An 11,797-nucleotide genomic window follows, 5' to 3' on the forward strand; every position below is an offset into this window, starting at 1 on the left:
TTGGTCTCAAAAACACTAAGAGTCTCTTACTTCTTTGTGAGAAATACAACTCGTTTTCTGTGTCTTTAAAGGCCTCTTCACCTGTTTGTTCCGAAGTGTGTAGGTGAACGGATTCAGCGAAGGGGCGACGGGACTTGTGAGCACAGACACCACTTTGTTGATGGCCGCTCCTTCCTTGGCTGAAGGCTTGATGTAGATGAAGATGCAGCTGCCATAGACGATGGAAACCACAATCATGTGGGAAGAACAGGTGGAAAAAGCCTTTTTCCTTTGTTGGGCAGAAGGGAATCTTAGAACGGTCTTGACGATGTATGTGTAGGAGAGGACCACACACAGTGAGGTAAAAATGAGCGTCAGCCCAGCAAAGCTCAAAGCAATTCTCTCTGTTAACACGGTGTCTGAGCAAGTTATCTGTAACATAGGAGAGGTGTCACAGCCAACATGATCAATCACATTCGAGTCACAGAGTTCCAGCTGGAGGCCCATGCCAAGAGGGGGAGGATGATCAACAGGCCAGCCAGCCAAGAGCAGAGAACTAGGGCAGCGCAGACCCTCTTGTTCATGAGAGTGGTGTGGTGCAGAGGTTTCCGGATGGCCGTGTAGCGGTCGCAAGACATGGCTGCAAGGAGAAAAAATTCAGTTGCTGCAAAGAGGACAATAAAAAATAATTGGGTGCACAAGCATTGTAGGTAACAGTATTATCTCCAGTTGCCATAGAATACAGGAATCTGGGAATACAGACCGTGGTGAATGAGACTTCTAAGAAAGAGAAATTTCGGAGGAAATAATACATGGGCGTTTTAAGATGGGAATCCAAGAGTGCAAGGGTGATAATGATGAGGTTCCCAGCCACACTCAACATGTAAGTGAGAAACAAAAATACAAAAAGCAGAACTTGTAGCTTTGGGTCATCTGTCAGTCCCAGGAGGATGAATGTTGTTATTGCTGTACGGTTTCTCATCACTGCCTCCTGCCAAGTCAAGAGTGAATCCACCTGAAGAAACAAATGCCATAAGAACCTAGTATTAAAATCTGAAAGAAATATCCCAGCAAGCCAGTTCACATGCACTTTTTTCTTTTACTTAATAATCAGTTTGTTACCAGTGACTTTGACATCCTACTGAGACATTTTAAGAAATACCTATCATGAATCTTACACCTCTAATTCTGCAAATAGAAAGCATATTTAGGACTTCCCTGGTGGTCCAGTGGTTAAGACTGTACATGCAGGGGTCCTGGGTCTGATCCCTGGTTAGGGATGCCAGCATCCCACGTGCCACAATGAAGAACCCAGATGCTGCAACTAAGACCAGGGCAGCCAGATAAATTAATAAACAAACAAAGAAACATAAGAAAAAGAAAGTATATTTAAAAAGATATCAAGTTAAAAAGCCATAAATCTGACATGCAACTTCTTAACAATATTACCTTGTGGCCTAGATTTTATTTGCCCTCATGCTGGAGGAAGTGATGTCATTTTTGAAGTTTTTTTGCCCATCCTCTTCTTTCTTTGCTTTTTCACCTTATACCAAAATGCTCCATTTTCAAAACCAAGAAAAATCTATTTGTACATTTTTGGTATGTTTTTAAAATCAAAACATGTCTTTAGGGCAATTTTGTGTTCACAGCAAAATTGAGTGGAAGGTACAGAGATGTCCCATATACTTCTTGTCTCCACATATTCATAGCTTCTCCCACTCCATTATCAACAACCCCCACCAGAGCTGTATATTTGTTATAACTGATGAACTTGACACGTCACAATCACTCAGAGTCTGTTAGTTTACTTTATGGTTCATTCTTGGTGTTCAATATCTATGGGCTTGGGCAAATATTTAATTAGTATTTATGTTGATCATCTTATTTGTTATGCCAAATTTTAACAGCAACACATTCATTTAAAAGTGCTAGTTCTTATTCCATCATTCTTTTGAAGGAACAACTCAAAGAACATACATCTGAGTTGGTGGGTAAGTAGTCTTAACTATATGAGAATGCTCCATAAGATTTGCTGGCATTTAGGATTTGGGATTTTTAACTCAATTTTTTTTCAGTTTTATTAAGGTATACTTGGAGAAGGAAATGGCAACCCACTCCAGTATTCTTGCTTGGAGAATCCCATGGACAGAGGAGCCTGGCAGGCTACGGTCCATAGGGTTGCAAGAGTTGGACATGACTTAGTGTTATCTTTGTTTCTTTCTTTATGTATAATAAACTGCAAGCATTAAGAGATTTGCAGTTCAGTGAATTTGGAAAAAATGTATATATCTGTGAAACCACCACCACAACCAAGATACCTCAAGATGCAATACAAGATACATTGCATTTACATCATCAAAAATCTCCCTCATTTCCCTTTGCAGTTCAATCCATTCCTTTACTCTGGGCCCCCAAAATAATCATTAATTTGCTTTTTGTCAGTATAAATTAGTTTTCAATAATTTTGTATAAATGGAAACATCTTTTAAATCTTGTTTTTACTCAGGATGTTTTTAAGAATCATCTATATCTTTGGCATATATGTTCCCTTTCAATCCACTCAGTCATGGCGGAATTTTGGGTTATTTGCAGTTTGGAACTATAATGAATAAAGTTACTATAATAAAAGTGATAGTCACTCAGTCATGTCCAGCTCTTTGCAACGCCATGAATTGCAACCCACCAGGCTCCTCTGTCCATGAATTCTTCAGCCAAGAATGCTAAAATGGGTAACCATTCCCTTCTCCAGGGTATCTTCCCAACCCAGGGATCAAACCCGGGTCTCCTACTTTGCAGGCGGATTCTTTATCAACTGAGCTATCAGGGAAGCCCAATGAACTAGTACTGATACATTATTATTAAATAAAGTCCACAGTTTATTCAGATAATCTACACTTACTCATACAAAGAAATACTTAACAAGCATCTGTTACTTAAAGAGCATAATACCAGATACTGGCGATCCAACCATTAACTGGATCTCTTCCCTCTAGGAGTTTTCAGTCTACCAGTGGGAGATAACATTTCACTGCAGTGCATGCTCAGTGACGTGGGAACACGGATAAAAGTGAAAATGCTCTTTAGATTTGGGATGATAACTGCTCCAAGTTTGTTCCTTAGCACTGTTATACTATGTAACTATTCATATTTTTCTATGCTCATTCAGTTTCTTTAGGTTTTTTTCTTTCTACTAAAATTGTCAGCATTATCACTTACCTAAGGTGAGTTATCGAGGCACACTGCTCAGGGTTCACAGACATGCTTTTGAAACAGAAATCCCTCCCTTAGCTCATGGGGAAAATGGTTTACTGGAGAGATAGTATGTTGTTATTTTGAAGGAACATGAAGTTAGAATTTTCCTGCCATCATCACAACATACTAGAAATGAGTGTTGATTACCTTTTGCATAATTATAATGAATAAAAACCCACATTTAAAAATTAACTGAACTCACCCTTTGCTTACAGTTAAGGAACATGGAAAAAAAAACATTTTTATGACAAATTAAACACTGACAATTTGCTGACAATTTTTACCAGCAGCAGCCTTTGAGGAAACCACAGTCTGAGGAGAACTGAGTCTGTGAGGAGCTTTTGTTCACTTCTCTTCCTAATCTCACATTTCACCTGCCTCAACTTCCAGTCTCACTCTCCATCCAGACCTGCATGGATGGGTGCACACACACACACACACACACACACACACACACACGCACCCTCTCACAGGCAAGTCTGACAATCAGCAGAACTCTCCCAAATTTTCACCGCTTCTGATGCAAAGGTCCCTGCCTCAGTCTCCTTTTTCCTTGCCAACTCTAAAATGACATCTGATCCTAAACTTCCCAGTTCTTCTGTTAGTTCAAAGGGAAAAGAGATGGCGCAGAGAAAAGGAAGACTTCTCTTGAGTCTGGTTCAGGCACGTAAGATCTTCCTGGGTGGGGAGGCAGTCTTCTCCACAAATTCTGTAATAGGAACATTTCTTTTATTTAGTATGCTACCAGCGCACAGGGGACGTTTGAGTGAACCACAAAATAGCCCTTGGTGACCTAGTTTCCAAAGTACTAATGAATTGGTGGAAGCTTTGTCGACAGTGCAAAAACACACGTGACAGTGGAGATAGTGTCCTCAGAGACACTGAGGGTGGTCTGGTGTCATCTGAGTTCTGTTTTGAGTTCTTTGCTGAATCTTAAGATTATTCCTAGAATTTGAAAATTGATTTGACACTTTATATATATATTACTCTTTGACATAGATCTCAGATAAAGTAAAGTGAAAAAAACACTCTTACCCTCTTTTTACAGATGAGGAAATTAAGGAAAAGAGAAATGAATAATCATAATGCCCTATAGTGGTGGTGAAAGTTTAGAACAAAAGTTTGTCTGAGTACAAAGATCCTGCTTCTTCCTCCATGCTACCCTAGTTGCTTGTTCTGATATTGAAGATTCACTAGGATTTAAATGTCAAACTGGATATTCTAGGGCTCATTGACCTGTATTTTCATTTTTTTCTTCTTCTACTCATGATTTTTCCAGTAGGCAATGAAACGATCTTTGGTATTTGAAGCAATGGAGAATTTCTCATTCCAACTATTTGACCAAAAATTGCCTCTTTCCAGGATATGTTTTTTTGTTTTGCTTTGGCTTATTACTGTCCAGATACTGGGAAATATTGAGGGCAGGAGGAGAATGGGGCAACAGAGGATGAGATGGTTGGGTGGTATCACTGACCCAAATGGTATGAGTTTGAGCAAATTCCGGGAGATGGTGAAGGACAGGAAAGCCTGGTGTGCTGCAGTCCACAGGGTTGCAAAGAGTTGGACATAACTGAACAATGAACAATGCATTGCTGTCCAGTGACCTTGAACAAAGCTTTCTGTTCGACTGTCTCTGCTGCCACTTATGGGTGTTTTCATTCTTGATGCTCATGTCAGATGATGCAGAGAGGAGGGCGCTTCCTCTCCTTGGGCCACTCACCACTGCCCTGTGGAGTTTTCTCGCACCGAATAGACTTGACAGTTCGCACTTCTCCCATTATTGGGAGAGAGTGATTGAAAACGTTCCTTGGCAGAGGAATGAGCTGGGGAGAAAGAAAATCTCTCTCTCTGTATTTATAGCACATTTTTGAAAAACATCCTGAGGGCCTATGGCAGAGATGGTCTTCGTGATGGATTGTCCCAGTGACCGTTAGACACTGCCCATTTCTGTCTCTTGTTACTGTTTTGGCTTACAGTCTCTTTTTGTCTGATATGAGTTTGGCTGACAGCTTTCTTTCTGCTGTCATTTGCCTGGACTATTCATTCTCCATCCCTTCACTCTGAGCCTTGTGTTTGTTTTTAAAGCTGAGCTGTGTCTCTTGGAGGCAGCATGTAGTTGAGTCTTGTTTTTTAATCCCACCAGTCACTCTGTTGAATTCAATCTATTTACATTTACGGTGATCATTGATGGATGAGCACTTAGTGCAGTCATTTGTCTTTTATTTTCTGGTTGCTCTATGTCGGCATTTATTTCTTTTCCCTTGTGTTTCTGTCTGCCATTTTGGCTTGGAGGTTTTTCTATGATGTTTTCCTCTTTTTTTATGTTTTGCATCTCCGCTCTAGATTTATGTTTTATTGTTACTGTGGGGTTTGTATAAAGTGTCTCAGAGATAAAATAGCTCATTTCTCTGTTGATAGAATCTTATCATTATTTACCTATATGGATTCCATCCTTTCTTCTTCCCTTTTTGTGTTTTGATGTCTTAAATTATCCCTTTTTATATGGTGAGTTTGTTACCAAATTGAAGTAGCTATAGCTATTTTTTCTAATTTCCCTTATGCTATAGCAAAGTGGTTAAAAATCTATTTTGATGAAGAGTTTCAATTTTCTGATTCTGTCTTTCTATTTATCACCTTACTAAAAGTTTAGTGTGCTTTTGCCTTTTTGTTTCTGGTAGAAGAGCTCTTTTGATCATTTCTTATAAGGCAGGTGTAGTGTTGATGAACCTCCCCAGCTTTTACTTGTCTGGGAAAATCTTTATTTTTCCTTCATATCTGAATGATAACTTTGCTGGATAGAATATTCTTGGGTTGCATTGTGGATGCAGACTGGTTGTAGATTGAAGGGGAGAGACAAAGTTATTTTTCACTTCACTATGTTGCTGATGTCACCTGCTCAGTTCTTCAAAAACTTTTCCAGTCCTTTCTATTTTTAAAAGGAGACTAACTGCAACGTATCAGGTCTCTTGAATTTATCTTACAGTTTCCTGATGCTCTGTTAGTTTTGTTTAAGGATCTATTTCTTTGCATGTTTTATGCAGAGAATTTTATTGCTGCTTCTTCCACTTAGCAAAAATTTTCTTCTGTAATATTTAATTGATATTAAAACTACTCAATGCTTATTTTTCTCAGATGGTACAGTTTTCTTTTTTTTCCATTTAATTTTACTAGTTGGAGGCTAATTATTTTACAATATTGTAGTGGTTTTTGTCACACATTGACATGAATCAGCCGTGGATTTACATGTATTCCCCATCCCGATCCCCCCTCCCACCTCCCTCTCCACCCGATTCCTCTGGGTCTTCCCAGTGCACCAGGCCCGAGCACTTGTCTCATGCATCCAGCCTAGGCTGGTGTTCTCAGATGGTACAGTTTTCATCTCTGTAAGTTTGATTTGAATATTTTAAACAATTTTAATATTTTTACTTAAAATATTTTTCTCTAGTCATCAACCTATGGGTAAGGTTATATTGCTATTTAAGCTATATTCTATTTTAATTATATTATCTGTGCAATTTTGGGGGTCTATTTTTATTCATTGTTCTCATTATATGCTGTATTTCTTTGCATGTCTGGGAATTTGATTAAGTCAGACATTATAGATTTTACCTTCTGGAAGGCTGGATGTATCTGTATCTTAATGAAGATCCTTTGAGTTTATTCTGGTAATATTTAAATCATTTAGAAACAGTTTTATCCTTTCAAGTTCTGGCCTCTCAAATGTTTGGACCGGACTCTATTTGGCCCAAATGTGCAAATTAAATGTGCATTAATTTTTTTTAAGCACCATCCTTGTAGAGAAGGGGGACAAAAAGAAGCAAATGTAGAAAAATATGGGAAACCTATTGAAAATGTGTTCATTTCCCCAGTACCCCTTGACTCCTTACACTGGATGAAATAGAAATTCCAGAACTTCTTCTTTATGTTGTTGAGGATGCATCCAAAGGCTTAGGGAGATTGGAATACTAAAGTAGATTTATTATGTAAGACTTGCTTGCCTACTGTCTAAGAATAGCCCTGGAAGTTCTAGAGTACATTCCATTCATCAGTCTCTGCGAAATACATTGTTGGTGAAGAGATTTGGCTTCCTGAAGTGCTCTGTAGTGAATAGTCTTTGAAGGCAAGGGATGACAATGGGAAATATTGCTATCAAAAAGAGCTCCCTGAATTCGATGGAATGATGGAAACCTGTAGTGTAGGCATCAGGTGGCATCACTTAAACCTAACAGATAAAATAAGTGTCATTATCATAGTGGCCAGAAGAGTGGAAATGTTTGATCTGAAGATATCTTTGGTGTTGTTTAGATGACCATACTGTCTGTAGGACTAAAATAGGTGGTCACCCACGATGGGGAAAGAATAGACTCTCCAATAAATGATGGGATAAACTATATATCCACATGCAAAAGAATGAAACGAGACCCTTATCTTACACCATAAACAAAAATCAAATCAAAATTAACTTAAGACTTATATATTAAGACCTGAAGGTGTAAAACTCTTAGAATAAACTATAGGGGGAAAGCTCCTTGATATTGGGAATGATTTTTTTGAATATGACACCAAAAGCTCAAGCAACGAAAGCAAAATTAAGTGAGGCACTAAATCAAACTAGAAAGCTTCTGTACTGAAAAGGAAAGAATAAACAAAGTGAAAACACAACCTGTAGAATGGGAGAAAATGTTTGCAAGCCATATATCTGAAAAGGGGCTATTATCCTAAATATACAAGGATCTTGTACAACTGAATAGCAAAGATATCTCAACAACTTAAGCAAAAAATGGGCAGAGAACTTGAATATGCATTTTTCCTAAGAAGATATAAAATAGCCAGCAGGTACATGAAAAGGTGCTTAATATCACTAATTATAAGGGAAATGCAAATCAAAACTTCAGTGAACTATCACCTTACACCTGTTAGAATGGCTATAATAACAATAACAATAATAATAAAAAGATAAGTGTTGGTAAGTATGTGGAAAAAGAGAATCTTGGCACTCTGTTTAGCACTATAATATATATATTAAATATTAAAAATAGATTTATAATATATAACAGAAGCATATTATGATCCAGGAGTCCCTCTTCTGGTTAGGTAATTGAAGGAAATGGAATTACATATTTCATTGAGATATTTGCACTCCCAAGTTTATTGTGGCATTATTTAAAATAGCCCAAAACATATAAACAACCTAAGTATCCATAGATGGTCTATGAATGGATAAAGAAGAGGTGGTATATATAGAAAGGAATATTATTCAGTCATAAAAAGAAGGAAATTCTGCCATTTTGACAACATGGATGGACCTTGAGGGCATTATGCTAAGTAAAATAAGTGAAACAGAGGAAGGAAGACAAATACTGGATGATATCACCTGTGGGTGAAATCTAAAAAGATCAAATGCATAGGAACAGAGAACAGATTAGTGGTAGACCAAGGCTGAGGGAAATGTGTAAAAGGTGTCAAGGGTACAAAATTCTGGTCATAAGATAAGTACGTCCTGAGGACATAATCTACAGTATGGTGACTCAAGTTAAAAATACTGTGTAGTTTATGTAAAAGTTGCCAAGAAACAAGATATTAAAGTGTTCTCATCACAAGTATAGAAACTGTAATTATGTGAGGTGGTAGATGTTATATAACTTCTTGCAGTAACCATTTCTCAATATAAACATATATGAAATCATAATGGTGTATAACTTAAGCTAATGCAATGCTATTTGCCAATTATATCTAAATGAAACTGGAAAAAACAAAACAAAGGGCTGTAATGTCAAAAGTAAAAAAATTAAAACATCAAAACAGTTTAGCAGCAAGTAAAATGAAATAGTTCCGTTTTAGTCTGTAGCAAGGTGGGGTGCATTATAAGAAACAAGATTAGTAAGGTGACACCTGCCTATCCTTTTATTGATCTGTTTTTCTGCTGGGCTGGGTCTTTGCTGCTGTGCAGGCTTTTCGCTAACAAGTGGGGCCCTTCCTCGTGGTGCCAGGCTTCTCTGTGCCTTGACTTCCTCTGTTGCGGAGCACGGGCCCGAGGGCACAGGCTTCGGCGGCTGCGGTCCCTGGGCTCAGCAGCGGTGGCTCCTGGGCTCGAGCACAGGCTCGGTAGCTGCGGCTCACAGGCTGAGTTGCTCTGCGGCATGTGGGTTCGTCCCAGACCAGGGATCTAACCTGTCTCTTCTGTGTTGGCAGGCAGATTCTTCACCACTTGAGCCACCAGGGAAGGCCAACTTATTCTTTTTGATAGTGGATGCTAGATCAGGAAGGAATCCTAAGATAAATAATTTTACCCCTAAAAGCTGTAAAACTAGAGGAATGAATAGAAAAAAATCCATCTCATATTTTTGTTACTGTCTTTCTTCCTTCAGCTATCAGGATGGTGAGGGGTTGTATAGATTCTGGAAATCTATATTCATTCCTACTTATGAAAGTAAGCCATAAGGAATGAAGGCCTATTTGAATTAAGGCCATGACACTTTTTTCAGCCTACGGTTCTCAGAGAAATAGAGGAGAAATTTCAGTGATTAATCAGACTGTACCTTTAGTTCTGCTCTGTAGATCTGAATTAGAACACATAATAAAAGATGAAATACTTATGCATATATATTTTTAATTTATAAAATATTTTAGTCACCTAATTTTTGGAAAGAAATGCCATTTTTTTAATAGAGTCCCTGAAGGCTTGTTTGACTTGCTTATTCCGTAGAGTATAAATGAAAGGGTTCATCAAAGGAATAATGGAAGTGTTGAGCAGGGACACCACCTTATTGATGGCCCCACCTTCCTTTGCTGGTTTGATATAGATAAAGATGCAACTCCCATAAGTGATGGAAACTACAATCATATGGGAAGAACAAGTAGAGAAAGCCTTTTTCCTTTGTTGAGCCGAAGGGAGTCTTAAAATAGTCTTGATGATGTACGTGTAAGACACACTTACACAGACTAGTGTGAGTATGAGGGTCAGCACTGCCATGATTAAAACAAGTTGCTCTATAAATTGAGTGTCTGAGCACACTATCTTTAGAAGAGGAGATACATCACAGCCAAAATGGTCAATGAGATTGGAGTTACAGAAATCTAGCTGAACTCCCAGGCTAAGTAGTGGGAGTATGACAATTAACCCAATTAGCCAAGAGCAAAGGACCAGAATGGTGCAGACCTTTTCACTCATGATGGTGGTGTAGAGCAGAGGCTTGCAGATGGCCACGTAGCGGTCATAGGACATGGCAGTTAGGAGAAAAAATTCTGTTGCCCCGGTGAGGATGACAAAAAATAACTGGATGGCACAAGCATAATAGGTCACTGTTTTGTCTCCTGTTGTCATGCTGTATAGAAATCGAGGAACGCAGACAGTGGTGAAGATTATTTCTAAGATGGAGAAGTTCCGCAGGAAAAAGTACATGGGTGTTCTAAGGTGAGAGCTCACCAGAGTGAGGAGGATAATGACTAGATTTCCAGCAACAGTAGACATGTAGGTGAGAAACAGAAACACTGAAAGAAAAACCTGTAGTCTTGGGTCATCTGTTAATCCTAGTAGGATGAATGTTGTTATTGAAGAATAATTTTTCATCAATATCTCCAGATACATAAAAAGGCTGTATTAATAGACTATAAGTGTTTAACCTGAGGAATAGAATATAAAAATAAATTTCAACAAATTAGGTAGAATAAAGTAGTGAAACAGGCAGCAGATGCACATTTTAGACCCAGAGGGATGGGATGGGGAGGGAGGCGGGTGGGGGGATTGGGATGGGGAACACTTGTGAATCCATGACTGATTCACGTCAATGTATGGCAAAAACCACAACAATATTGTAAAGTAATTAGCTTTCACCTAATAAACATGAATGAAAAAAATAAATCTAAAAGAACTAAAAAAAATAAAGCTTTTACTTGATCATCAGTAATCATGACATAGAAAAGTGATTGAATCATACTTCATTTCCCTGGACTCTACATTAAATTCATCTTCAGAATGTTCATGAAAAGCATTCATCTGAAATTTTATTTCCATTCTAGTTACAGGATCAATTTCAATGCCTATGTCATAGTCCTCTGAAATTTTGGCAGCCACAGTGGTATCCCTAATCCTCAGTATAGAATAGGAGACTCATAAATGTTGAGTAATAGAAACAGATGTATAAAAATTTTATTTTCCTAATTGTTAGTACAACATGTCAACAAGTCATTCTTTTACCTTTTGGTAATAAAAAAGCCACCAGTGCCTTAGTTGTACTATTTTTCATACTTTGCAAAAATTATCCTCTTCAAATAATTTCTTGATCTTGTTTTTACAAGACCTAGGGACAGTCTTGATGCTGAGGCTGAAGCTCCAATACTTTGGCCACCTGATGCAAAGAACTGACTCATTGGAAAAGACCCTGATGCTGGGAAAGAATGAAGGCAGGAGGGGGACAACAGAGGATGAGATAGTTGGATGGCATCAGTGACTTGATGGACATGTGTTTGAGCAATCTCCGGGAGTTGGTGATGGACAGGTGAGCCTGGTGGGCTGCAGTCCATGGGATTGAAAAGAATCAGACACAGCTAAGCTACTGAATTGACT

General features: G+C 38.3%; 1 protein-coding gene and 1 pseudogene across 1 annotated transcript; both read right to left on the reverse strand.

The window, feature by feature from the left end:
• Nucleotides 1-990, reverse strand: LOC110151970 (olfactory receptor 6C2-like; annotated as a pseudogene).
• Nucleotides 991-9,865: 8,875 nt separating this feature from the next.
• On the reverse strand, nt 9,866-10,819 carry LOC110151971 (olfactory receptor 6C2-like). The gene has a single exon (XM_020915449.2). It carries the CDS (start codon nt 10,817-10,819, stop codon nt 9,866-9,868), a length of 954 nt encoding a protein of 317 aa, XP_020771108.2.
• Between the last annotated feature and the right edge of the window lie 978 nt (nt 10,820-11,797).

The sequence above is a fragment of the Odocoileus virginianus genome, unplaced genomic scaffold, assembly GCF_023699985.2.
Source record: "Odocoileus virginianus isolate 20LAN1187 ecotype Illinois unplaced genomic scaffold, Ovbor_1.2 Unplaced_Scaffold_21, whole genome shotgun sequence".
In the NCBI taxonomy this organism is placed as follows: Eukaryota; Metazoa; Chordata; class Mammalia; order Artiodactyla; family Cervidae; genus Odocoileus; species Odocoileus virginianus.

Bases quoted from the DNA above. Each gene is read 5' to 3' on its own strand.
- LOC110151971 (XM_020915449.2), bottom strand. From the start codon at position 10,819: ATGTATCTGGAGATATTGATGAAAAATTATTCTTCAATAACAACATTC.